This window comes from Oryzias latipes, chromosome 9 (genome assembly GCF_002234675.1).
Source record: "Oryzias latipes chromosome 9, ASM223467v1".
NCBI lineage: Eukaryota > Metazoa > Chordata > Actinopteri > Beloniformes > Adrianichthyidae > Oryzias > Oryzias latipes.
This window is the reverse complement of record NC_019867.2, coordinates 30,312,568-30,337,555: the sequence shown is the minus strand read 5'-3', so window position 1 is coordinate 30,337,555 and position 24,988 is coordinate 30,312,568. Positions and strand designations below refer to the sequence as shown.

At 45.1% G+C, this 24,988-nt stretch overlaps 2 protein-coding genes across 4 annotated transcripts; both read left to right on the top strand.

Moving 5' to 3' along the window:
- Positions 1 to 351: 351 nt before the first annotated feature.
- Positions 352 to 14,471, top strand: ocln (occludin). 2 transcript variants are annotated; one of them, XM_004072818.4, is made up of 9 exons: positions 352 to 496; positions 1,162 to 1,239; positions 2,701 to 3,379; positions 3,779 to 3,943; positions 7,342 to 7,457; positions 10,648 to 10,752; positions 10,825 to 10,996; positions 12,533 to 12,574; positions 12,668 to 14,471. In XM_004072818.4, the coding sequence occupies exons 2-9, from the start codon at positions 1,184 to 1,186 to the stop codon at positions 12,764 to 12,766; spliced, it is 1,434 nt and encodes a 477-aa protein (XP_004072866.1). In that variant the 5' UTR covers positions 352 to 496; positions 1,162 to 1,183; the 3' UTR covers positions 12,767 to 14,471. The 2 variants fall into 2 exon arrangements, with proteins under 2 accessions (XP_004072866.1, XP_011477994.1); XM_011479692.3 differs by having other exon boundaries at positions 379 to 481; positions 1,159 to 1,239.
- Positions 14,472 to 14,842: 371 nt separating this feature from the next.
- LOC101167715 (general transcription factor IIH subunit 2) lies at positions 14,843 to 21,092 on the top strand. 2 transcript variants are annotated; one of them, XM_023958826.1, is made up of 15 exons: positions 14,843 to 14,944; positions 15,286 to 15,377; positions 15,450 to 15,527; positions 15,605 to 15,641; positions 15,717 to 15,803; positions 15,887 to 15,937; positions 16,713 to 16,767; positions 16,904 to 17,009; positions 17,084 to 17,174; positions 17,309 to 17,504; positions 17,584 to 17,647; positions 17,712 to 17,815; positions 18,384 to 18,486; positions 18,560 to 18,599; positions 18,708 to 21,092. In XM_023958826.1, the coding sequence occupies exons 2-15, from the start codon at positions 15,322 to 15,324 to the stop codon at positions 18,816 to 18,818; spliced, it is 1,179 nt and encodes a 392-aa protein (XP_023814594.1). In that variant the 5' UTR covers positions 14,843 to 14,944; positions 15,286 to 15,321; the 3' UTR covers positions 18,819 to 21,092. The 2 variants fall into 2 exon arrangements, with proteins under 2 accessions (XP_023814594.1, XP_023814593.1); XM_023958825.1 differs by having other exon boundaries at positions 14,844 to 15,377.
- The last annotated feature ends 3,896 nt before the right edge of the window (positions 21,093 to 24,988 follow it).

The following is a 24,988-nucleotide window of genomic DNA, read 5'->3' as shown; positions in this document are numbered from 1 at the left end:
CAAGGTGAAGAGACCAGATTAGGCCCCGCCCCCTAGCAGTAGGAAGCATGTAGAGAAAAAGCAGGTGCATAGGTGCTGTTTTAGTGAATAAACACACCAAAATCTGGATGAATCGATACGAAATGAACAGGATAATAAACGGATGATCCATCAAATCATTCTAAAGTGAGTGACTGGACCAAGAATAATGAAATAGGTGATGAATAAATGAAAGATGAATGAGAAAACAGATGAGAGGATGACTGTTGTCTCTGAAGCGCCTGAAACCGGCTCGGACCGAAGCATCAACAGGAATCCTGTTCCTGGAATGAGGGCGGAGGGAGACAAACCGGTTGGTCCTGCACTACCTGGGGGAGGAGACCACGTGACGTGCGCACCTGTTAGGCCGTGCACTGCTGAGCACGGGAGTGTTTTGATGCAGCCGCGCGCGCGTCGGTGTCGCTCTTCGTTTTTGTTCTGCTCATCCGGACCGATTATTCTTCTTGAAGTTCTTCAGGTGGGTCCGGTAACCTTGTTGTGGTTCTTGCTCTCAGTTCGGTGTCAGGTTCTGAGCTCGCGGCTCTGCTGTCGAGCTGCTGCTTTAGTTGGTCTGACGCGCGCGGCAGGCCGGAATAGACTGATAATAATGTAAAATGTTTTATCTTTAAGCACTTTTTCTATTTGCTAGACCATTTAAAAAAATAGATTTTCTAATTTCTTAATAGGAAAAGGTCTCATTTTGAAAGTAAAAGTTCCTTTTCAGTTGAGTTTATATCAAGAAATATATATAAAAAATCAATGTTAACTAAAATATATAACAATAAATGAGGTTTTAGATTAGAAAAAAAAGTATATTGTGTTGGATCGACAGTCCAGCTGGGTCAAAAACTCCAGCTGGTTCTGTTGGACTTCCGAGGCTTTGCGATGTTTGCATCTGAAGTCCAATGAGCGGTTCTGGTTTTAGAACCTTCGATCTCCCGGGTCAGACCTTCAAGTCGCTCCTGATTACTGTTGATTCTAAGGATTTACAGGTGTGCCACCTGGTTCCTTCCTGTGGTCCAGTAACCTGCTCCCTCCCTCCCCACTATTTCATGGTTTTCTGTTATCTGGTTTGTGTTGATGTTGTGTTCTGAAAAGTGTGTTAGCAGGTGGAGTCAGTGCTGTTTTTGTTTCTTTCTGCAGTTTGACCTTTCTGAACGTCAACATGCCAAGGACCAAGCACACCCACACACACACCCACACCCACAGTGGCAGCAAACAGTAAGTTACCCCACTTCTTTGCTGCATATGCACAAACCTCACTGCACTGCTTTGTGTAAAGCAGAGTCCACCTGAATCCCTGTCAGGGTCTCTGACCTGGACCTGAACCGTCATCAGAGCTCAAATCGGCTCCAGAGAAAGATCCGAAGCTTCTGATGAGCTGCAAAGAAAACCGCTCTAAGATGGAGCCCGCCATCCAACCAGATTACTAAACTGTTTTATCATAAAGCTATATGATTAGCGGTGGAAAATGTCCAATGAAACCATGACAAAGGTTTTTTTTCAGAGTCCAGTGAAATGAAAACTGTAGAAGAATTCCTGCCAAAGCCAGACTGAAATGGACCCATGTTTGTGTGTCTGTGCCCTGCCTGCTGTATCTCATCTGTGCGCTTGAGCTTGTTTTTCTGAGTACGAGTTCATCAACAGAATTCTTGAAGACGTTAGGGATGGCACCACATGTGACATTTATTAGAGTAACAAGAAAAGGTTCTGATTATAAAAGACTGGTATAAACAATTTAACAACTAAGACTTCGAAAGGAGGGGGGCTTCGTTCTCTGCTTAAGGCAGAGACCTTCTGAACAATCGTTGGATTATAATGGATTATCTGAACATAAAGAACCTATCCGGTTCAATACCAGATTTCTATGGCCGAATCCGGATTCATTCCCTATCCCTACATCTAGGCTATATCCAAATTCCCAGCCTTCTCCTTAACTACTAAAAAACTATATCGTGTGGGTCTATGTAGTGCCCTGGATTTTAAAAGCAAATTAGACACCATGCTCACTACTAAATATGATGTCATCAATTTCCCAAAGTGAATATCTAGTTAAAATTAGCGTTTTGCGACGACCATTTATGAATCCACTGAGTTCTGAAGATGAAAATTTTGATGGTTTATTGAGGAAATATATTTAAATAAAAAAAGGGAATTTTTGACATAATCTCTGCTGTAGTAAGATAATAGGGTCATGATTAGTCAGTACAGAAAGGTTTGGTTACAATAGCTTTAGTATCTTTAGAACTATTGAGCAACCTTATTATGAATCACATCTCTTAGAATTAGAAAAAATATCTCAAACATAATAAAGATGGAATTTCTCACAAAATATTCATTGTAGCATGAATATGCTGACAAGTCTTCATTACCAGCTCATATAAATGTAGACCTTTATTCATTTTTGAGAGATTGATTTTTACAGAATGACGTTTTCACGGAGGTTGCCCTTTGTTGACGGTCCCTTGCAGGCCGTGTTGCTGCTGCAGTGTCTGCATGTACAGCTCAACTGCTCATTAAAAAAAGAGGGGGGAAAAACATACTTTTCTTTAGAAATGCATTTGTAGTTCACTCTCTGTGTTGATACAAAATGACTGAGATACAGTCAAAGTCAAAGCTTTGCCATCAGCTTTCAGGTGCTTCAGTGCAACTAATTCCTGTCCCCCCCCCCCTTATTCTCAGCAAACACAGGCATAGCGAGGTCATGTCCAATGCAGTCTACCCTTACCATCAAGGGGAACACATGCTGCACTTCTACCGCTGGACCTCCCCCCCAGGAGTGATGAAGATACTGGGCATCATCATCATCATTTTGTGCGTGGCCGTGTTCGCATGCGTGGCCTCCACTTTGGCGTGGGAGTATGAAATGGGCCTCATGGGAGGTGGAACTAGCTTAATCCCAGGTATCGGCAGCTCGTACAGTGGAAGTTCCTACGGTGGGTCCTACGGTGGGTCCTACGGCGGCTACGGAACAGGTGGTTCCGGTGGTTCCGGTGGATCCTATGGCTATGGAGGAACGCAAGTGGATCCCAAATCTGGCAAAGGCTTCATGATTGCCATCTCTGCCATCACCTTCATTGCTGTCCTCATCATTTTTATCATCGTTATTTCAAGACAAAGCACCTCTCGCACTACCCAGTTCTACCTGGCAACCATCATCATCAGCGCCATCTTGGCGTTCCTGACGATCATCGCCACCATTGTTTACATTGTGGCCGTGAACCCAATGGCGCAGTCCTCCGGCTCAATGATGTACAACCAGGTGTACCAGATGTGTGCGCAGTACCAGACGCAGACCCAGGCCCAGGGCATCTTCTTAAACCAGTACATGTACCACTACTGTGTGGTGGACCCTCAGGAGGTGGGTGGTGCTCCGTCATTGTGCTCCTTCAGGATGTGTGAGAGGTCTGCTGCTCGGGTTTTGGATGTGAAGCAGAAGAGCAGCCGGTTCTGCCACAATCTGAATGAAAGTCTTTCTTCTTTGGACTGCATCAAGTTTTTTTTTTTTTTAAATCCTGCTGCTCCAGAATAATCCGGTCTTTTAGGAGGATGTGTTAAAGTTCCAGGAACGTCCCTGGTACATTTCTAACAGGAAAAAGAGCATTGATTGAGATAAAGGGTTTAAAAGGTGTTTGCTTAGATGGAACAAACACTTTCTAGTTCTGTAGGATGTGCATTGTGTGTCTTGTGTATCTGGTTGGTGTTTCTTGTTAGTAAGATGGAGTTTTATATACAGGTATATTTTTCCTTGTCCTTTCAGGCCGTAGCCATTGTACTGGGCTTTCTGGTCTTCATCGGCCTCATCATTCTACTGGTGTTTGCGGCTCGGACTCGTTCCCAGATCCGGTACTGGGGCGTGGACAGAGTTTTGTGGGAGGAGCCAAAGGTCGCTAGTGCTGGTTTCCACAACAGCATCGGAGAGTGGGTGAGTGTCAAACAAACGGGATCTCTTGGTAGCCCACATGCCTAACCCCTCGAGGTCATCACATAGTTTAAAAAATGCACATTTAGGCTGAATCTGATTTGATCCCCTACTCCTACGGCTTCTCCTTAAAAAAACATGTTCGGACACCACTAAAGGTCAGAATACCCCTACAACTGGAGAAATGGGGAGGAGCCAGAGCGGTAGGGAATGAATTTTGACACTTGATTTAAACAAAAACAAACGGCAACAAAAAGACTTCCTGGTTGTTAAAAGGGCTTAAAAATAGTGCAGCCAGCTGGGGCTGCACGATATGAGGAAAACTCACGATATGCGATATTAGTGATCAATATTACGATGACGATATATTTGCGATACATAAACAAATAACAAAACAACCAAAAACTTTGTTTCCATTGCACAACAACAGCTTAGTTTAAATGAGAGTTAACCCTAGTCTACATAAGAGGTGAACATATAACATAAAAGAGCTCCATCCAATTGGTCAAACACATAAAGGGATTTATTTGATTCATTAAATACTTCAAGCTGCTATTAGATTGTTTTAGCCTAAACATTGTTGCAATTTTCGCCGTCTTTTGCAATATGCGTATTGCACAGTTGATATCGTGATAATGATAAATTTGTGATTTATTGTGCAGGCCTACATCTAACGTATTTAATTCCAATTAATTTTATTTCTATAGCACCTTTCATGTAAAGAAAACAGCTCAAGGTGCTGCACATTAAAACACCAATTCCCTTTTTTGCAAAAATTGAAATAAGTTAATGCATAAAAAGTCTAAAACACCTGAAATATAAATAAGAATAAGTTAAGATGTTAAGACAATAAATAATAATAATAATAATAAACACATTAAACAAATAAATATGTAGTAAAATATCATAAAATATAATAATAAAAATTTTAGATCCCCCATAGGAGATCTAATTGAGGACTGTGCACGTCTGTGCAGAAGGCTGGAGATCATTACCACATAACTTTTAGTTTACACAACACTAACGTTTTTTTAAATGATCTGATTTAGGACTCAATGGAATTCCATAAAAAATATTGATTTGTTCTATTCTATTCTATTGTTCTATTGTTTATTCTAAAAAAAAATTTAGTTACTTCACACAAACAAATATTTAGTTTTTGTATTTCATCTATATAACCCAATGAATAAAACACAAAATAACGCCATTTTTTAAAATACAAAGATAGATTTAAAAAAGAAATGAGCTCTAGTGTGCAGCACAGACACGAGCATCTAATTAAATACTGTTTGTCCTAAAAAAAAAAAAAACATTTTCAGAGTTCATCTGCTTCTTCAAGATCAGGTCATCAAAAGAGATCCTCTAAATATCCAGGTTTCCTTTAAGCCGTTTACAGGATTTCCTACAGACTATGAATGCATCACTTGGTGGAAACATTGAGACCAGTTGGTTATCTGTGCTTCGTTTTTCAACCAGTCTGGAGTTTGTCATGTGTCTGGCTAAATTCAGACTAACCAGTGGAATGTACGCTGGTACAATTGGATTGCTGTGAGCACGCACCGATCTGACAAATTCAGTGAAAGTAAATGGGTTGGGAACAGTCAAAACAAACAAAGCAGTTTAACTACTTATTGTGCTTAGCTTTCCCTGTTAAGGAAGTAGTCATCACTAAAACCCCTAAAACAGAAAAAGGCAAGAAAAAGCCTGGGGATCAACAAAACATTCCTTTGGTTATTTTTTTCTGAAACGTGTGAGAATGACTTAAAGTAGTCTTTTCTAAGTCTCTCTACCTGAGCCCCCACACCTGATTTATGGGATGAGCTCTGCAGACACCTGAAAATGTGTCATGCTGTTTAATCCAGCGTTACAGGAGAGAGTCAAATGTGCTGTGTAGAAGTTGTGGAGGACCAAGCTTGGATGACACTGACTTTAAGGAAAAAACAGGGAACATCACGAGGCTGAGAATCGTAACAATAATGCAGATGAGTTTCTCAGAAGCAGTGTTCCCGCAGACAAAGGAGCTGTGTGAGTGTGCATGTGCACATGCACGCGCGCAGCAGATGAGGCGTGAAGCAGGTTGGATGGTTTTGTTTGCAGTTTCAGGGTGGGGCCATTCATCTTCTCTGGGTTTCATCCTGGAGCTGTGGGGGTAAATAGGGGCGGGAGTGAACCTGACACTCCAAGTCTGAAGCTCATAACAGTGAAGAAATGACCTTCACCCAAAAAAACCCCAACGCTCGGACTGGCGCCGACTTTCAGCTGACGTGGCCAACGGCATCTGCGGTATTCAGACATTCAGGAGGAAGCAGAAGAACCCGTCAGTCCAGTGTCAGAGCTGTTTACAGTGAAGCAAACTTGGAGGAAGTGGTCCTCTGTGTGTCTGACGCACTGCTGCTTTGAATATGCAGATGATGCTGTGCTGCAGATTGAAGGATTAATGTAGAATCCCCCCCCCCCGTCCTGTGCCTCATTGACTCTGTCTTTGAAAAACAAGTTGACATGAATTTGATTAGAAACGCTTGTAGTTGACTGTGCTCTCTTATATTACATCATCATGTTTTATTCATCTCTAGTTGCCATTTTTACACACATTTACACTTTAGTGACAGCTGCTGAAGAAAAGAAGCTTTATGACTTAGAAAAAGTCAGAAAAAAAAAAAGTCTGTGCCTGAAGTCCAGAAGGACGAATCCCTCTCAGAGACGCCCTCCAGCAGGGGGTGCTGCTGATTAATTCCACTAGATGTGTTACAACAGTGAAGAAGTAAAACCCTCAAGGATTGATACTGGACACCACTGGAAGGTCCTGGAGGCTGCGAAACGACAATCCTCCACGTTCAGGTTTCAGGAAGCACCGTCTCATCTTTGACTGTTGTGGGGTCAGTCTGGAGGGTGGGAAACCTCCAGCTTAAGCAGGATGTGTAGTGGCTGTGGTGCAGAGGTAGATCGGCCAACCACTGATCAGAAAATCACAGGTTTGGTTCCCCCCCTGCCCACCCGTGTGCTAAAGTGTTCTTGGGCAAGACGCTGAACCCCACATTGTTCCCGGTGGTTATAGGTTGGCACCAGGCGCCACCAGTGGTGAATGTGTGTGCTTATGGGTGAATGGGACTGTAAAGACTGTTTGAAGGAGGGAGGGGGGCAGCAGGCTGAGACCTGATTAGATGACAGCAGAAGATGAGGTGAATTTTTCTAATTCTGAATAATGATGAGAGGATTCTCGGTTTCTAACCAGAGATCTTGGAGAATCACTACCTAATGGACTCCAGTTTAGATGTTGTTTCTGACAAAGAGGCGTCCTGCTGCAGGTTTCAGGGGACTAACGCCTGAATGCATGGTTCTGTTGTGTTTTAAGATTGACTTGCTGTAATTCAATCAAATTCAATCAAATTGTTGTCTTTCAGATCAACAACGTGTCAGAGAATCCTCAAATGCTCGTCAACTCCCCCAATGACATGGTTGGGGGTTTCAGAGACCACCCGGATAAGATGGACTACAACAAACCTTTGTACCTGCCTGGGTAAGATCTGTTCTGGTTTGATCAATGTTCTTGTTCTGCTAGAGGAGGGTGGCGGAGGTGGGGGAGGGGTTGGTGTTCTGAGTAGGAGGCATGGACTGTACCTGAGAACTGGACGAGCGGGTGTGATGCCACCCATAGAAAATGCCTTGCTTCCGGTTCCTACGAAATTAAGTCAATTCAGTCGCCATTTTTCTGTGATATGGCCGTCGCCATGTAGGAACCAGTAATCATCGGTAAAGAGTCAGAGTCCATCTGTGTCAACATTTCTATGGCAACCACTTTCTCCAATCAGGATTGAGCTTGTTAGAAATCCACACCCCTTCTGCTGAAAGCGGGTTCGGGACGTTTGACGTGAGACCCCCTACTGATTATTATTGAGGGATCTGATCAGTTTATAACTTGAAAAACTATCAAGCACATGTTAAAATAAGGTCGCAGATCAAGAATGGTTCTTCTGACCAACTGAATGACCAAGTAAGAGCTGTTTATCTCTCTATGGAAGTCTATGGGATTTTGGCTTCTTGGGACCAGCGAGTACTTTCTGTTTGGAATGCCAGTGGGGAGGGGGCCACTCAGGCCAGTTCTCATAAATAGTCAATGGTAGAAGGGAAGGAAATGAACTGAAAAAGGCGCACTGACAGGTCATAGAAGTGTCCTGTTGTGATGGGACAGAGCCACCAAAGGGTCACTGTTTCTTGAGTCCAACAGTCCTGTCCCCCTAAGGGTGTTTAGTATCTTAAAGTCTGTGGCCCCACCCCTGCAGTGCCCCCTTCCGCCTCACCTCCTTACGATGAGAGAAACACCTTAGCAGCAACATCTGTTTTTGGCAAAGCTAGTTCTGGAGTTCCCACCTTCTCCACTGTAGACAGTTCCTCATCTATTCCTATCCAGGATTGTTTACTTCATCGTTGCAGTCACTGACATTCATCGTTGTTTCTTAACAGATATGTTATTCTCCTTCCTGCTCTCTGGTGTGGCACTTTCTAAAGCTTTTTTTCGTCTTCACAGGCATTAGTGGTTCTGAGTTTAATCATCCGGAATCCTCTTGTTGCTGATACAAACAGAAACCTCCCCTTTGCAAACGTCTACAGCGTTCTCTTGTTTCAGAAACATATAAAACACCAGGAAGCAGCAACAACCAAACAGAAATCACAGATTTCAGTTTGTTTTATAAATATTCCAGTAAGCTGACCCCAATGTAAGGCAGCAGAGCCGCTCGCCATCAGTGTGTGAATCCGTGAATGCGTCTCAGTACCTGGTTTTTTTTTTTATGTATGATATATTTAGAATTTTTTTCTAAATAAGCAAAAACAAACAAACAGTTCAAAAGCACAATTACAAAAAATAAAAATAAACAACAAGAAAAATGACATATATAGATAAAAATAATTATGCAAACAATATACTGATTCTGACCATTTAATAGATGTGTCTTGATCACGTTGTCTCAGCGTTGGAGTCACTCACATTTCTTTTTTCTACTATAACAGATGTTCCAGGAATATGATGTTGTTCTGCTTCTGAGAAGAACGCTCTTCGATGCTACCTGTTGTTCACGTTTAGACTATGAGTATAGAAACACGATTATCTGGCCTTACTGGAATGATCTGGACTGAATTGAGGGTTGGCCGTCTGGTTTCCCCAATGTTCAGATTAGGACATTTTAACATTCCTCTACTTTTCCCTCCATGTTTTGTTCTAGGCCTGGACCACTTTTTGTTTCTGTGTCTTGCTGAGGTTAACAGGGATGTGTGTTTGGAAAACCCTTCTACTTTTCTGAAACACACCTGTCGCTTAACAAAGATCTTTGCTTTGTTGCTTCTTTCCGGGTTTGTAGCGATAGCTTCTCTCTGAGCTAAAATGTTCCGAATACTCCTAATTTATGTTCAAGTGGGCGGGCGGTTTGAGTCAAACATGAGATCCTGGTGGGTGTAGGAGGGCTTTCTGTGCATCTCAGTGCTCAGATTGTGGTGGATCTTTATGTGCAGAGCAGTTCATTCATGATCAGTCAAATGGATCTGTCTACTGCATTGATACAGCCAGTGAAATCTACAATGTCCTGGGTTTTGAGTTTAACTCTTGGGAAATCCATGTATCTGAAGCAGTGTGAGGTTGCAACTCCAGGGACGGATGTCAGATCATTTTCTCCTCCTTCCACATCCACATACAGATCGGTCCCTACAGGGGATGCTGGTGATCCCACGGCACTGCTAGGGTTTTGCAGAATTTCCTTTGAATCTGAGAACAGCTTGTTCTTTCGGGCAGGGTTGGGTCTTGGTCTGGTCTTGTCTTCATAATTTCTGTGCCTTCCATAGTGGGAATACAGGTGAAAAGATACGCCATGTTAAAGGAGATCATTGCATCATCTGGCTCCTGATGTGTTTGCTGACAAAGTCCTGACTGTTGTGAATGTGTTGTATCGTGTTTCCTACCAACAGAGATAAGAGGGTTGCGATGTGTTTGACCACGTCATTGTAGATGATTGAGTTTACGTTGCTCCACATAGGAGCTCCTTTCCTGTGTGTATCTGTGAGTCTGTAAATACTTGAGCTGACATCTCATCTGTTGATAGTGTTCTCATCCTCTGAGTTATTTAAAAGGCTGATCAAGTCCTGTCTTGAGCTGCTAGTGGGGTCTTTTAAGTTTGGCATGTGTTGCAAAGCTTGGCATCCTTTGTGTGGTTAAAAACAGAGCAATGTGTCTGATCTTCCCTTGTCTGATGGTAAGACCATGATCTGATGGTTCTTTTCCAAAGAAGTTCCCGCTCCCCTTTGTTTTGAGGTGGGTCGGTTGGGGTTTGGCTCTGGAAATGGGGACTGACACCTTAATCCTCTGTGGTTTGGCCTCTGGCTTGTTTTTTTTCTTGATCGCTCTTTAACCCTTTGTAACCGGAGCTGTCGCCGACGACAGAAAACACCATCCAACACGTGCTGCATGTCAGCACAAAGCTGCTTTTCTCTGCTTCAGAATCCATTGGAATTATGTTAACTGGGTAAAAAACTAAACAAAAAAAACTGCTTTTACCTTGAATTTTCAGGGTTCAGCTCACACAAGCAGCGTCTGTGTGTCTGAAGCAGGTTCTGACCCAGCAGGCTCATTATCAGAACATTCCTGTTCTGAAGGTTTCTGTTGTCTCTTCACAGCACCTACCTGACCATATATCATTAAATATCATCACCTTTGTCTGCAGGGACTCGGACATGAGCAGCTCTGTGGAGGGGCTTAAGTCCAGGCTGACAAACTACGACCCTGGAATGGATTCTGGAGATGAGCTGGAAGAAGAGGACTTTAGTGTGTGAGTGCTGGTTCTCAGCCTAGACCTTTGGGTTGGACATGAGTTATCTTCACGGGGTCTGTCCCTCTGCAGGTTGTTTCCAAAGATTCTGGATGAGCAGGAGCGTCTGACCTACAAACGGGAGTTTGACCGGGACCACCTGGAGTACAAGAACCTGCTGGCTGAACAGGAGGAAATCAACCAGGACCTGGCAGACCTGGAAAGAGATCTAGACCGGCTCCCAGAGGGCAGTCCCCAGTTTCTGGTAAGGGTCAGAGTCTGTCCCCTCTAATCTCGGTAGACGGAGGTTCTGATGAAACGTCGATGAAGATTGTTCTCCAGGCAGGAAGGTGTGGGGCTTTGGTTCCCTCAGCAGAAACTTGAGCATAGATCTTTAGTGGTCTCTTGTTACAGAAACATTTTGGTCCATAAAGCCCCAGGAGGCGCATTTGTCACAGTCATTCTTTAGAATCCTCCTGAATGAATCAAGTGCCACTCCGATAATCTATTCTCAAAGCGTTCCCAGTGATCTTTCATTTTTCATTCTGCCATTTTTAGCCAAAATCGAATAAACTGTCGTTAACAAAGGACATAGTTTCTGCAGAGCGGCAGGAGCTCCTTAGAAATTCACCTCTGAGTTGTAGGCGGGAATATTGGCGTAGCGTAACCCCACCCCCAATTCTCGTCACTCATCCTTTTTCACACTCTCACCAGTTAGCTTGCAGCCCCTCACACCCCCAATAAAAACCAAACAGTAGCGGTGCACTAAATGGCGAGCGATGTTGGAGCTATCCAGCCGTGTAGTTTTGAGCCAGATGCCGAATTGGACACCTGCCAATTTTAGCTTCTACGTCACGGTACAAGCTCATTCAAACGGCCTCTGCTCCTGATTCACAACAATTTGGATAAAACAAATACTCAGAAATGTGATTTCAGGCTTATTTTCTTTATGTATGTCCTCCATCAGAAAAACGCCACAAGAACATGTTAATAACACCAGAAGCACAGAATGGCCGGATCTGATTGAAGAACAGGCCTGCAGTCTGCAGAGTCCTTCAGAAAGCAGAACATTTATTCAGTAGTCTGCTTCTCTTTAGCATAATGCTCTACTGCTACTTCAAAAATCCCCCATTAGTGATTTTTATGGTGTTTTTTTATTTGTCTAAGCTTGTAATCAGTTTAACACAGGGGTCTCAAACTTGCAGCCCACGGGGTATTTGCGGCCCCCGCCTTAATATGAAAGTTTATACTGTCCCGCCAGTTTTTTATGAATGACACTTTTTCAGTGTTGTGTGCGTAGCTGAAGAACCAACCAATCACAGTGGGGTATATGACTAATCTGAGTCATCTTTTGTGTTTAATAGTTATAATTTAATGGTGTTAAATGAACTGTGTTAATGAGGACGTTTAAATTAGAAAACAGCAGATATAGGAGACTAAATAAACAGAAATGTTTTACTGATTCATTTACTTATTGATTTTTTTAATTTGGGTATTTAATTGTCTTTGAGAGTTTTATAAGTACATTTTGTACAGAAAACGGTTAATAATAGAGTATAGTTAATAGTATAGTATATGTTCTATAAAAATTTTCTGGTTGCGTGTGTGTGTGCGCTGAAGTTGCGGCCCAGCCTTCAGTGGCCCCCAGGTAAATTGAGTTTAAGACCCCTGGTTTAACAGGAGCGGTGTGATCTCCTTTTAGATAAGGAGGTGCTCAGGAGCGCGCCCTGGTGGCTCCCTCTCAGCATAAAGGGGCCTCCTCGTGTTGCCTCATTCTTCTAATGCTTTCTTCTGCTTCCAGGATGCCATGAGTGAACACACGAGACTACGGAACCTGAAGAAGGTAAGATGGATGAGTAGATGAAGGCTTCAGCTCGTCTTCATGCTCCCTTGGTGGATCTCTGATGTTTGTGCTCACCGTGCTCTTGCTCTGCAGACCCCCCATTACCAGATGAGGAAAAAACGGTGCAGGTTCTTGCGCTCCAAACTGTCCCACATCAAGAAGCAGATCAGCGAGTACGACTCCCGGCCATGAGCAGCGGCGTCCCTTTGAGGAACACTGGAGTACTTCCTCCTTCAGGTCTTTAAGCTTCAGGGGGAACGTCTGTCTTCCAGAAGAGAGATTCACATCTGACATGAAATATAGCTTTTTATTCCACTATATATGCATTCCTTTTAAGTGATTTTTAATGTCGATTTTTCTTTTTTCTTTTATACAAATGTTTCTTTTTCGAGCACAGAGAAGGCTGTGTTGATGTAACATGAACTTCTGTGGCTTCTTCGTCCCACATCTGCAGGAAGCTTGTTTTTGTCCTGAAACTGCTGTAAATGCTGTAAATGACGATTTCACTCAGGAAACATTAAAACTGATCTCGGCAGCTTCCCTGCTCCCTTTTTACTGGAACAGTCCAATCAAAGACAAAACAGGAAGTTCGCTCTCCCCTGACATGACGGCGGTGCTGCCGGTGCTGTTCCTGCTTCAGTCTCGCACAGCCTAATCGTCCCAACTTCCAGTGACTGAGGAGGATTTTTCGTGTCGCATCAAAGCCTTAGATCTTCCCTGGCATCTCTTAAGTTTATACTCTGAGCACGGAGACTTAAGAAAAAATGGTGCAACAAAGAGATAGTTGTGCAAAAATTCCAACAAATAATTCTCTGCTCTGAGACTAATACATTAAAGATGAACAGCAATAAAATACAATAATACAAAAACACAAAGGAAAGGCATATTTTTTATGATGGATTATTCAATAAAGTACAGAAGAAGTAGAACAGAAATTTAAAAGCTAAGTTAATTAATGGGCATTGCTAAGAACAGGAATTACTACAAATTACAGGTTAAATTCTTTTCACAACAACTGGACTGTAAAGAGACGTCGTGCTGCAGAGGGCTTTACGTTCAGACGGTAATGATGTGCTGCAGTGTGACTCTGGATACGTGAAGATGCATTTTCTAAATGGGCAAAGAGATGAGGGCCAAACAATGTCCACTGTTTCACAGTGACGGTTAAAGTTTGCAGGAGTAATGTTGATCTATTTGTGTAGCTCTGGGTTCAATTGTCCTTTATGTGGTGCCTTGAGGCCACATTGGTTTTAAACTGGCTCTTTATTCATAAATGACATTTCTAAAGGCTTAAGAAGCTGGTGATTCTATTGTTCCTCCTTTGTTTCCTCAGTTCAGCTAAAATCTGGATTTTCTGTTTGTTTTTTGCATGAGCGTTCGAATGAATCAACCTCTGAAACAAAACCATTCAACCTTCAGTGACGGTTCCGAAAAATGTGAAGTTCTTTATTATTTTGTGGTGCTTCAAAGGCATGGAAACAGTTTATGTGACTGTTTCTAGAGTGGTAACTTTTCTTAAAATGATAGTTTCTGATATAAATATATTATTTGAAGGCTGCAGATGAGATGGATCCACAGCTCCTCTGAAGGTCATACTAAAAATGTTTCTGCCAGAAAAGCTTCATTCAGTCCTTCATTTTGAACATTTTATTTTTGCTCTTTTATTGATCCTACCATGGGTGGTGATGGTGATGAATATTAACATCAATATTAAAGAATGGTTATATTTATTACATATAGAAACAATCATTTGGGAATGTTGAACATGAGACTTATTACTCGAACACTGCACTCATTTTTACAAGTATGTATTTTGTATAATTGTCACTGACTGTATGCATATAGATTACATTCTGTTTTTATTACTGTGCCGAAAAAATAAACGTTTAAAATCAAATGACAGTTTCCTGTTACTGTAGATAATCCTGTATGGATCCAAGTTCAGTGCTTTTGATTGGTTAAAGTAAGTTTAAAAAGCAAAACGTACACGGATCTGTTTGTCTGCATGTGGATGCGTTGGAATGGAGCGGAGCAGGGAGCTTGTGGCCCGCCCGGCGGATTTCTACGTCACAAATACAATGTTTTTCCTTTTGTCTGATTTACAACAATTTGAATAAAGAAATACTCAGAAATGTAATATTATTTTAATTTTATTTATAACATTCCTCCATCGTCAGAAAAAAACGCATTAGAACATGTTAAAACAACAAGAGAATATCTTTTCATAATTAGGATCAAGCTGCCCCATCCTGAGGGAAGAAGCGAAGCGGAACCATCTGACATCCGCACCACGTTTCCACCCGGAGCGGAGCGCGCGCGCGCCTCTGTTGCTGTGAGAACCTTTCAGAGAGGGTTCGGCTGATTCTTCAGGTGGGTCGGCTTTGTTCGTCAGAGTTCGTGGCTCTGCGTGTGTTCTGCAGTTACGTCCACTGACACGATGTGATGGGCGGAACCACGCGAGACTGTGGAAGTGTTTCTGTGTCCAAATGAGACCGACGGACCGGTTTAACGAAACATCGGGGTCCGCGGGAAACTGTGTCCCCACACTGGATCAGGAACTGTCTCAGAAACCAGAACCCGGCGAGTCAGCAGAACTCTGTTATTCTGTAGAACTTGTGCGGGTCGGCAGAACTTTTAACGTGCTGGTGACCATAAGAGCAGCGCACTTCTGCGCATGCGCATGTTTGCCTATCGCTTCTCTTTTGTGTCAGTTCTTCGGTGTTTAGGTTCTTCTACCAGGCGTAGAGATGGACGAAGAGCCGGAGCGGACCAAGCGCTGGGAGGGGGGCTACGAGCGGACATGGTGAGCCGACTGGAAGCTGGCTGTAAACCCCCCCGAGCTGAAGCTTGTGATGCAGATGTTGTTGTTCCACAGGGAGGTGCTGAAGGAGGATGAGTCTGGATCGCTCAAGGCCACCGTGGAGGATATCCTGTTCCAGAGCAAAAGGAGGAGGTGTGTGGCTGCAGAGACCCCCGAGACCCCCCACCCACAGTTCATTGTTGTGAGCCTCTGCTTTTCCCTCCCCCCAGGGTCGTGGAGAGTCATGGACAGGTCCGGCTCGGCATGGTGAGTGTCCTCTTCATCCCAGAACGTTAGAGGAGGCGGGGTGAGGTGACGGTGTGCCTCTGTGAACTGCTGCAGATGCGTCACCTCTACGTCGTGGTCGACTGCTCCCGCAGCATGGAGGACCAGGACCTGAAGCCCAACCGCCTCGCAGCCACCCTGAAGGTCGCTCCTGGCGTTCATGAGGTTTCTGCAGACTGCCACCTCGTTACCTCACGGCACCGCCTCCTCTGCTCTGTCTCCTGCAGCTGCTGGAGGGATTTGTGGACGAGTACTTTGACCAGAACCCCATCAGTCAGGTGGGAAAATGATCAAGTTATTTAATCGATGACCACAGGAGGGCGCTAAACACGGGAGAAGCTTCTGCAGCTGGAATCTAAAAAATGAAAGGATTTATGAACATGTGCTCTAGAACCTCAGCAGGGACGGAGCCCCGCCCCCTTTAGTCCTGAGGACCTCAGCAGGGACGGAGCCCCGCCCCCTTTAGTCCTGAGGACCTCAGCATGGACAGAGCCCCGCCCCCTTTAGTCCTGAGGACCTCAGCAGAGACAGAGCCCTGCCTCCTTTAGTCCTGAGGACCTCAGCAGGGACAGAGCCCCGCCCCCTTTAGTCCTGAGGTACACAGCAGGGACAGAGCCCCGCCCCCTTTAGTCCTGAGGTACACAGCAGGGACAGAGCCCCGCCCCCTTTAGTCCTGAGGACCTCAGCATGGACAGAGCCCCGCCCCCTTTAGTCCTGAGGACCTCAGCAGAGACAGAGCCCTGCCTCCTTTAGTCCTGAGGACCTCAGCAGAGACAGAGCCCTGCCTCCTTTAGTCCTGAGGACCTCAGCAGAGACAGAGCCCCGCCCCCTTTAGTCCTGAGGACCTCAGCAGGGACAGAGCCCCGCCCCCTTTAGTCCTGAGGTACACAGCAGGGATAGAGCCCCGCCCCCTTTAGTCCCGACGCTCGCCGCTGACTGTAGGAGGCCACTTCAGGGACTGTTGGACATCTCGGCTGCACTTGAAGTGGTTGCTGCGGGGAGATCTGCCGAGGAGAGTGAAGGTCGGTCATGTGACCTTTCTGTCTATTCCAGGTGGGGGTCATCACCACCAAGAACAAACGGGCGGAGAAGCTGACGGATCTCGCAGGTGAGAACTCACTGCAGCTGCTGGAGGTTCTTCTCACAGGATTGGACCCGTCTCTACAGCGGGTCTGCAGTTCTGCTCCGATCTCTGTCGTCTTGTTCTTGACCCTTACCCCCCCCCCCCCCCCCCCCGCCCCCAGGAAATCCAAAGAAGCACATCACTGCTCTGAAGAAGGCCGTGGACTCAGCGTGCGTCGGTGAGCCGTCTCTCTACAACGCTCTCAACCTGGCGGTGCAGACGCTCAAGTGAGTCCGGTTGGGGTTCTGGTGGTTCCGTTCATGAGTTTGTGGGGGTCAGACGTTTTCCCTTCTCCCATCAGGCACATGCCGGGACACACGAGCCGGGAGGTCCTGATCATCCTCAGCAGCCTCACCACCTGTGACCCGGCAAACATCTACGATCTCATCCAGGTAAGGAAGTTCTGGTTCTGGGTGGACCTGGCCGCTGGTTTCTCACAGACATCTGGAACGCTGAAGTGACCAGAACCTCTCGGTGGTTCTGTCCGGATCATCTGCTGCTCTGAAGCTGTTTTGACTCCTGACAGACCCTGAAGGGTCTGAAGGTGCGGGTGTCGGTGATCGGGCTGTCGGCCGAGGTCCGGGTCTGCACGGTTCTGACCCGGGAGACGGGCGGCTCGTACCACGTCATCCTGGACGAGAGCCACTTCAAGGAGCTGCTGATGCTGCACGTAAAGCCGCCGCCAGCCAGCTCCTCCTCCGAGTGCTCTCTGATCCGGATGGGTGAGCTTCCATCAAGGGGGGGTGGGGAGGGGAGGGGGGTGCGGCGGGTTTTCTGAGCGCGCTCCGTGTGACTCCTCAGGGTTCCCTCAGCACGCCATCGCCTCCGTGAGCGAGCGGGACGCCCGGCCCTCCTTCAGCATGTCGTAAGTCAAGCTGCCGCGGAGCTCTAACCCCCCCCCCATCTGACCACGCTCCTGTCTCTCTCAGCCATCTGGACAGCGGTACCGGACCCGGGCTGACTCTGGGGGGGTACTTCTGCCCGCAGTGCCACGCCAAGTACTCGGAGCTTCCTGTGGAGTGTAAAGTGTGCGGTACGTCTGGGGTCTCAGAGGGTCCAGGCAGCTGCAGCCCATTCCAGGTCCACTTCAGTGAGAACCGGGCTCAGAACCTTAATGATCAGGAGTTCTGGGCGAGTCCACTGCAGGTGGTTGCTAAAGATGGAGAACCGGGCCCAGAACCCCCATCATCATAAGGTCAGGGCGGGTCCACTTCCAACACAAAGAACCAGGCTCAGAATCAGGCGGTCTGGGCTCTGTGGAGCCAAACATCAGGTCCAGCTCTTCTTGTCTGGGCCCGTTGTTCTGGTTTCTCAGGGTTCTGCTGGTTCTCTGCAGACAGCATGTCCTGAAGCTGTTGTCTGTTGTCTATTCAACGAGGTTCTAGAGCTTCTTTGAGGTTCTGCAGAACCTGCTGAAGCAGGAACCATCTTATGGTGCTCAGTTTGCTGATGAGCCGGACCCGCGTCCACCTGCAGGGGACCGGAAGACCCGGTACTGGTCTGACTGCTGCCTGGATCTCCTGTGAGGCTCCGCCTCTGAGCATCTCTATGGGTCTGTTGGGTGGGCGGGTCTAAGCAGAACCTTTGCTCCGGTGTCTCAGGCCTCACTCTGGTGTCAGCCCCTCACCTGGCCCGCTCCTTCCATCACCTGTTTCCCATGGTGCCGTTCTTGGAGAGTTCCGTGGAGGAGCTGCAGGGCAGCAGGTACGTGCACACACATGCGCGTGCACGTGCGCTTCGTTGGTTCAGTTCTGCAATGGTTCTGGTTTGGTTTCAGGTTCTGTGAAGGCTGTCAAGGAGAGCTGAGGGATAAAAGTGTGAGTACAATGAAAGCTTGGACATCTACAGAAGGGGGTGGGGCTGGGGGGGGGGGGGGGGTGTTGTGAGCCATTGCGCTGGTTCTGACCCGTTTCCTCCGGCTGCAGGCGTATGTCTGCCCCTCGTGCCGCGGCGTTTTCTGCGTGGAGTGTGACCTCTTCATCCACGACTCCCTGCACTGCTGCCCCTGCTGCATCCACAGCCGGGCCGCTCTGTGACTCCGGACCGGCACCAGGGTCGTCTCCGCCGCTTCTGAACGGACAAGTGACGCTCCAGCCCAAACTCCCGATTCAGAGGGAGGCAGCTGCAGACGGGCCGGGTCAGGACCAGGGGACTGGATCTGACAGAAGTGTTGTGAAGCACTTCCGGGCCTTCACAGGTCCGCAGACGGTTCAGACATTAAAACTGCTCTCTGACAAAGTTCTGGAGGCAGCCCAGGTCACGAGTTTGGGTCGGCAGAAACAAGGAAACGGTTCTGGTCAAAATGGGGGAAAAGGTTCTGCTGAAGTCAGTCTGAACAAACCCAGTTTGATCAGAACAGGGAATGTTCTGGATAAATGGGTTTGGTTTAGCGTTCCTGGGTCAGAGTTCTGGTTCTGGATCCGCCTTGTGAGCATGTTTGGACTCTTTCTCAAAGGTTTGGTAAACCCAGAAGTTTTGACACGAGCAGAACTTCAAACCGGCGAGACGTCAGGAATCGGCGGAGGGGCGTGTCTGTTGCCCCAAGCCCCGCCCCCATTCAGAGCAGGGCAGATTTGTCTGGTCGACCTTTTACACGCCGCGGCGTTCTTGTTTTTACAGAAAGCCGGACGTTCTGTCCAGATCCAAATGACAAGATGCCAAAAATACATCAAAAACTTTTTTTTTTTTTTAAAGGCCAAAAGTTCAGAAACGAAAGTTTGACGCAAAAACATTTTTGGTTATAAAAGGAAGAAAAGGATTTCTGTCGTCTGTGTTTCTTAAAAATGACCACCGTGAGGCGCCACAAACACGCCAAAAGACAGAAACGAGGCGGCACCTGATCCGGGTCAAACTGTGGATTCAGAACCGTGACCGTATCAGAGACCTGGACGGAGTCCCTCAGGTGAGGACTCACCTCCGGCTCCAAACCAACCAAGTCGACTCGGTCGCCGCCGTGTTAAAACAAGTCCGAGTCGGTCCGAGTCACCTGATTGGTCAGTTTATAACTTGCAATACAGAAAAAAAAAACACTGTGCTACTACTGCTGACTGTGGGGGCGGGCCCAAACCTTTGCACACGCCCCTATATGGCTTCTGGTATTTTGAAAGGCTAAATGATAGAAATGAAGCCAAATATTTGACTAGAATGTCTCAACTGTAATCTGATACTTTTTGAAGATTTATGCACCATATTAGATTGTTTTGTCTGGGGGGCCCAATCGTGACACCCCAATGTAAGGTGTTTATTCTGACCAATAGAATGACAGACTGACTGACACCTGTTTGTTTCTAGAACCAGGCACGTTAACGTTGGGAGTGGGGTCATCTGGACCCACAGGATAGCACAAGGGCTATAGAAGTCTACGGTTGTGTCAGAATTCCTTCCCTTCTAGTGTCGTCCGAATCTACAATTCCAAAATCCAGTGCCCTGGAAATTTCTCTGCGAAGAGCCAGTGTGCATCGATGCTCACTAGATCGGTGAATATAGACCACAATGCATTGCGTCGGAACAATTTTAGCCCCAAAAATTGTTCTTTTTTTAAATAAACCATGAACGTTTTTATCTTCAGAAGACAGTGGACTCATAAATATTCGTCACAAATCGCTCATTTTCATGAGATTTTAACTTCGTGAAATCGATGATGTCATATCCGTTCTTTAAGACAAAAATAAAGGTACTGAGCGATTATTTTTAAATTCAGGACACTACATAGTGCCGCACTATATAGTTTTTTAGTAGTTAGGGAGGGAATTCGGCCACAGTTTATAGGAATTTCTGAGAACCAGTGGGTACTTCCTGTTTGGAACTCCAGGGGGCGGAGTCCATCAGTCCAGTCCTCATATGCAGTTGATGATCTATAAGCATTTTATATTGGTGTGTTAACTCAATATGTTTTATAAAGCAGTAATTCCCGAGCTGTTCCAAATGCATCACAGGTCTATTTATGGTTACACAAAGGTTTTACGAGAATCGTATCAACAAAACGTTTAAACGATTCATTCATTAATTTTTCATTAAAACATGATGCTTTCAGTGTAAAGTTGTTGGTTTATAATTAGATTTCTATTTTTAAAACCAGATTATGTCTTTCTACTGCACGTGTGAAAGAGATCAGCTCCCAAAGAGACTGAGGATTGTTTCCCTGAAACGGTTGCAGAGTGAGTTAGAGGGACAACAGCGCCGTTGGCATGGCAACGTGGATGCAGCCTCTTCACGTGATTTCACCGGACGAGCATCTTCTGCAGCAGAAAACAAACGACTCAACGGTTCCTTCAGCTTTTGTCATTAAAATAAAAACCTCATGGGGATAAAGTGGTCATCACAGTTTCCTACCTGAAGGTTGTTGTTCGCCTCTCGGCGTCGAACGCTTCTGGAAAACTACAGCCAGAAACCGACTGTAGGAAACGGTGACCTTGAACGGTTGACGCGCAGAAATGAAGCCGTTCTTGACTCGAAGAATGTAGTGAATAGGAAAAAAAAATGATGACGGTCAAGTTAAACCAGCTGCCCAATGACCTGGGGAAGGGGGGACAGCGACACCATGGGGCGCAGAGGTGGAGCGGTCGACCTCGAGCCGGGCAGTTGCAGGTTCCATGTGTGAACCCCAGTTTGCCCCTGGTGGTTACAGGTCAGGGTGTGACATCCGCCTCCATCAGCGTGTGAAGGTAACTCCTACACACACACATAGTCTGGATTTAAATGCCGCGGTTATTTCTTAGAAGAAAAAATAAACTTTCTAGTGTGAAACAAACGTTTAAATTAAATTCCATCGTGGTTTTGGATTTTGTCAAGATAATTTTGACAGAAAAGTTTAAAAGTCTAGGATTAAATCCACCAGGACTCATATGATGAGATCTTCCTAAAGAAGATTAGATTTTTTTTTATTTGACTTAGCAAATAAAGTCAGAGAAATGTTTTGTTCACTATTTTCAAGTAGCAAATCTTAAACGCAGGAGCAAACGCGTATTTTAAGCTGATGTTTTGATTTATATTTGTTTTAGAATCAATAGAGTTGTAGTTTCCATGCCTTCTTTTGCTTTATCACTAACAATATTGACGCTGCGTCTAACTCAGGCTTTATTGGGATTTTTTATCTTTCTTAGTCTCCAAAATTCATAGGAAATACTTGCATTCCAAGCTTAACATATATGCAAATGCTTCTAGTAACAAGATCTACCCAAGCCTGTCTTTAATAAATACCATTATCACCAGCAATTTATCTTAGACTATAGGAACAACTCTGGTCCTCTATTTTATTTTCAAGCTCAAAATCAAATATTTAAATGTTATAAACAGAAAGTGATACAATTTTACATAACATTAATTATTCACTGACGCACAAAAGAAGAAAAAAAGCACAAATTTTCCAAAACAACTTTATGATTGTCCCATAAGATTTCTAATTTACATCTGAAATGTATTTCTATCTATAACATTTAGTCATTTTAACTTCTAGAATAAGATGCTGGTGTGTTCACAAAAACCCAATGAATTATTCTTATGGCTTGTTTTAATTGGGAAGATATTTAACCTTGCTTAGTACCCTAATGTATAGTCAATGACACTACCTAAGAATTTAACCTAAACTTTATCTGTGTTTACTATAACTAACATAAAGCTAGATTCCAGCTATAGTGGTTCTCTGTAGTTATTCCCCTCAAAACAGAAGCCAGTGGGAACAGGGGCCTGTTTCAGAAAGGAGGTTAAGTGTAAAGTCTGAGTGCGTTAACCCTGAAATCAGGGAAACCCTGGGTTTTCCGTTTCAGAATGGGAGGTTTGTTAAACCAGAGAAAGCAGAGTAAGTCAAACCCGTTTCTGAAAGAGAGGTAACTTATACTCGGAGTCCGTATCCATGGTTACTTATGCTGTGAACCTAACCTGGTCGGGAGCAGGTTTTATTCTCCAAACTCAAAGTTTCTGATGGTCCCCTCCCCTTTTTAAAGACGAAGCGGTATTTTTCGCTTTAACCTTCATTGTCCAGATTTCCGTCACACAGAGACGGTCTAAGTGACAAGAATGGCTTGTCCTTTTTTGGAGGACCCAATAGAGGAGGAGGCTGCATTAATTCATAGAGAATTATATTTACCTCGTACGAGGATTTTGAGAAGACTCAATTTCTTTTTCACTTATAACTGCTGCCATGTTATTTTAATTCCTGCAGGATTGCATCTACATGAAAATGAAATCAGGGACATTGAATTAAATTAATGTAACAATTATTTTATGGAAACACAATTTTCTAGCACTGCTTTCTTTCTTTATCCCATATAAACCTATACCCCTTGATCAATACAAGGGTAGTGTTGCAGTGTGTGTGTGCTGAGCGGGGTGCGAGTGCAGGTGCAGATGGGGGGGGGGGGGTGAGCACGGAGCAGAGGTGTGTGCGGGGAATATATTGTGTGTTCGGAGGACGGAGCACTTAGTTAAATAAAGAGAAGGTGTCATTCCCAGAATTACTGTTTTGGAGTCATTCTTAATCCGCTCTGGAGGTTGAGGGTTTCCAACGGGAAGTGAACCCCGAAGGAGAATTCCCTTCGGCCCTGAAGGAAATCTCCATGCGCTTCTGACCACGGTCGGAAAGACGAGAGAAAAGAAAGGAGAAGTCTTCGCGCAGCGAATGGTTCAACACAGTGGCGGTTCTACCCTGAATTACTCCCCGGGCGAGACCCTCCTCTGGCGCCCCCCCCCCAATAGAGTCACTTTGTCCATTTATTGTAACTGAAACTAAGAAATTGATATAAAAAAAAGATGTTTATCAGAATTCTGCACTGCATTATAACAGTTATCGGAACATAAAAAAAAAGGCTATCAGCATGGCAAAAATACAGTTAGGAAATATTTAATCAAACACAAATAAATAATCTAAAATAAATATTATAAACTACAAATCACACTAATAATACACTAGAATAAATATAACTGCAGCACTAAGAACAGAAAACACTAACTAAAACCTAACCTTTGTGGCCTTCCTGATGCAAGCTTGTCAATAACGTCATCATATGAAATCTGCTCCCCTACTGAATGATTGATACTAACAACAGCAGGTTAGTGAGTTGCTCCTGAGACTTTGGTGACCTCAGGTATGACTTGATCAACTGGAGTTTTGAAAAGCTAACTGCAGCAGCAGCAGCAGCAGCATGCTACCATCACAGCTTATTTAACATTATGAACTAATATACAACAATAAAACACAACAAAAACTTTGTGTTACAGCAGAGCAGACAGACACACGAATCATAACTAATGTTACAAGTTAAGGCAGAGCAAACATTTAAGAAGAAAATCGTAAAAATAACGTAATTTACAATATTTGGGCCTACTTTAGTTTTGGTCATGATAGACCAAACAAGAGATTTTTCCTCTGCAACGTTGTTGTTGTCGGAGGGCAGATAGCATTCAAATTTACAAAACATGCATCTATGCGATATTACTCTTTTCTTTCTCTTTTTCTCCTCTTCTTCTTTTCTTTTCTTTCTAAATTGGGCACCAGTTTTGACCTTTTTTCTCCATATTTCAGATGTTTTTTGCATTTAGCATTAATGTCCTGACATAGGCATCAAGTCTGTCAACTAAACCAACTGTCACCTTAGTGAAAACATTGTTTTGTTTTCCCATTTTTTATTTGGGCATTTCACACAAAAATAACCAAAAAAGCATGATTTTTTATACCTTTTTTATACCCGCAGCCCCCCCCCCCCTCCCCCTCGTCACACATTTCCAGCAGGAGCGCGTGCAGCTGCACCCAGGGGCACCAATTCGCTACATGGCGGCGCAGTTTTTATGTTTTCATCAAGCACTGAGCCCTGGCCTGTGACCGTCGCCCCCCTGGAAGAAGATCCAGCCAGGTTTTGCGCATGCGTTTTGCGCTCCTTGCTCACCTCTAAACCTGCACCCCTCACCCCGCGGCCCCTCCCTTCTCCTTCTTCACCCCGCGCCCCCTCCCTTCTCCTTCTCACACACATTTGCGTCTACTTCTCAAAGACAGGAGGGAGCGCAGCTGCGGGGCGGGGGCGCCGCCAGGTTTCAGGCTGTTACAAACTCTGTGATATAAAAAATAAAAACAATAGTGGTGCATAAAGTATTTTACAACGGCTGAGCCGCTGGCGCCCCCCCCCCCCCCCCCGTCATCTTTCCGCCCCGGGCGATCGCCCGTATGGCCCGTGCCTAAAACCGCTACTGGTTCAACAGTAGACAAAAGTTCACT

What these genes read in the sequence shown, in the direction of transcription:
- ocln (XM_004072818.4), top strand. Translation starts at nt 1,184, where the DNA reads ATGCCAAGGACCAAGCACACCCACACACACACCCACACCCACAGTGGC. An exon ending in ACCCACAGTGGCAGCAAACA is followed by an intron (nt 1,240 to 2,700) that starts GTAAGTTACCCC and finishes CCTTATTCTCAG; the next exon opens with CAAACACAGGCATAGCGAGG. An exon ending in GTGTGGTGGACCCTCAGGAG is followed by an intron (nt 3,380 to 3,778) that starts GTGGGTGGTGCT and finishes TTGTCCTTTCAG; the next exon opens with GCCGTAGCCATTGTACTGGG.
- LOC101167715 (XM_023958826.1), top strand. Translation starts at nt 15,322, where the DNA reads ATGGACGAAGAGCCGGAGCGGACCAAGCGCTGGGAGGGGGGCTACGAG. An exon ending in TTCCAGAGCAAAAGGAGGAG is followed by an intron (nt 15,528 to 15,604) that starts GTGTGTGGCTGC and finishes CCCTCCCCCCAG; the next exon opens with GGTCGTGGAGAGTCATGGAC. An exon ending in GCCTCGCAGCCACCCTGAAG is followed by an intron (nt 15,804 to 15,886) that starts GTCGCTCCTGGC and finishes TGTCTCCTGCAG; the next exon opens with CTGCTGGAGGGATTTGTGGA.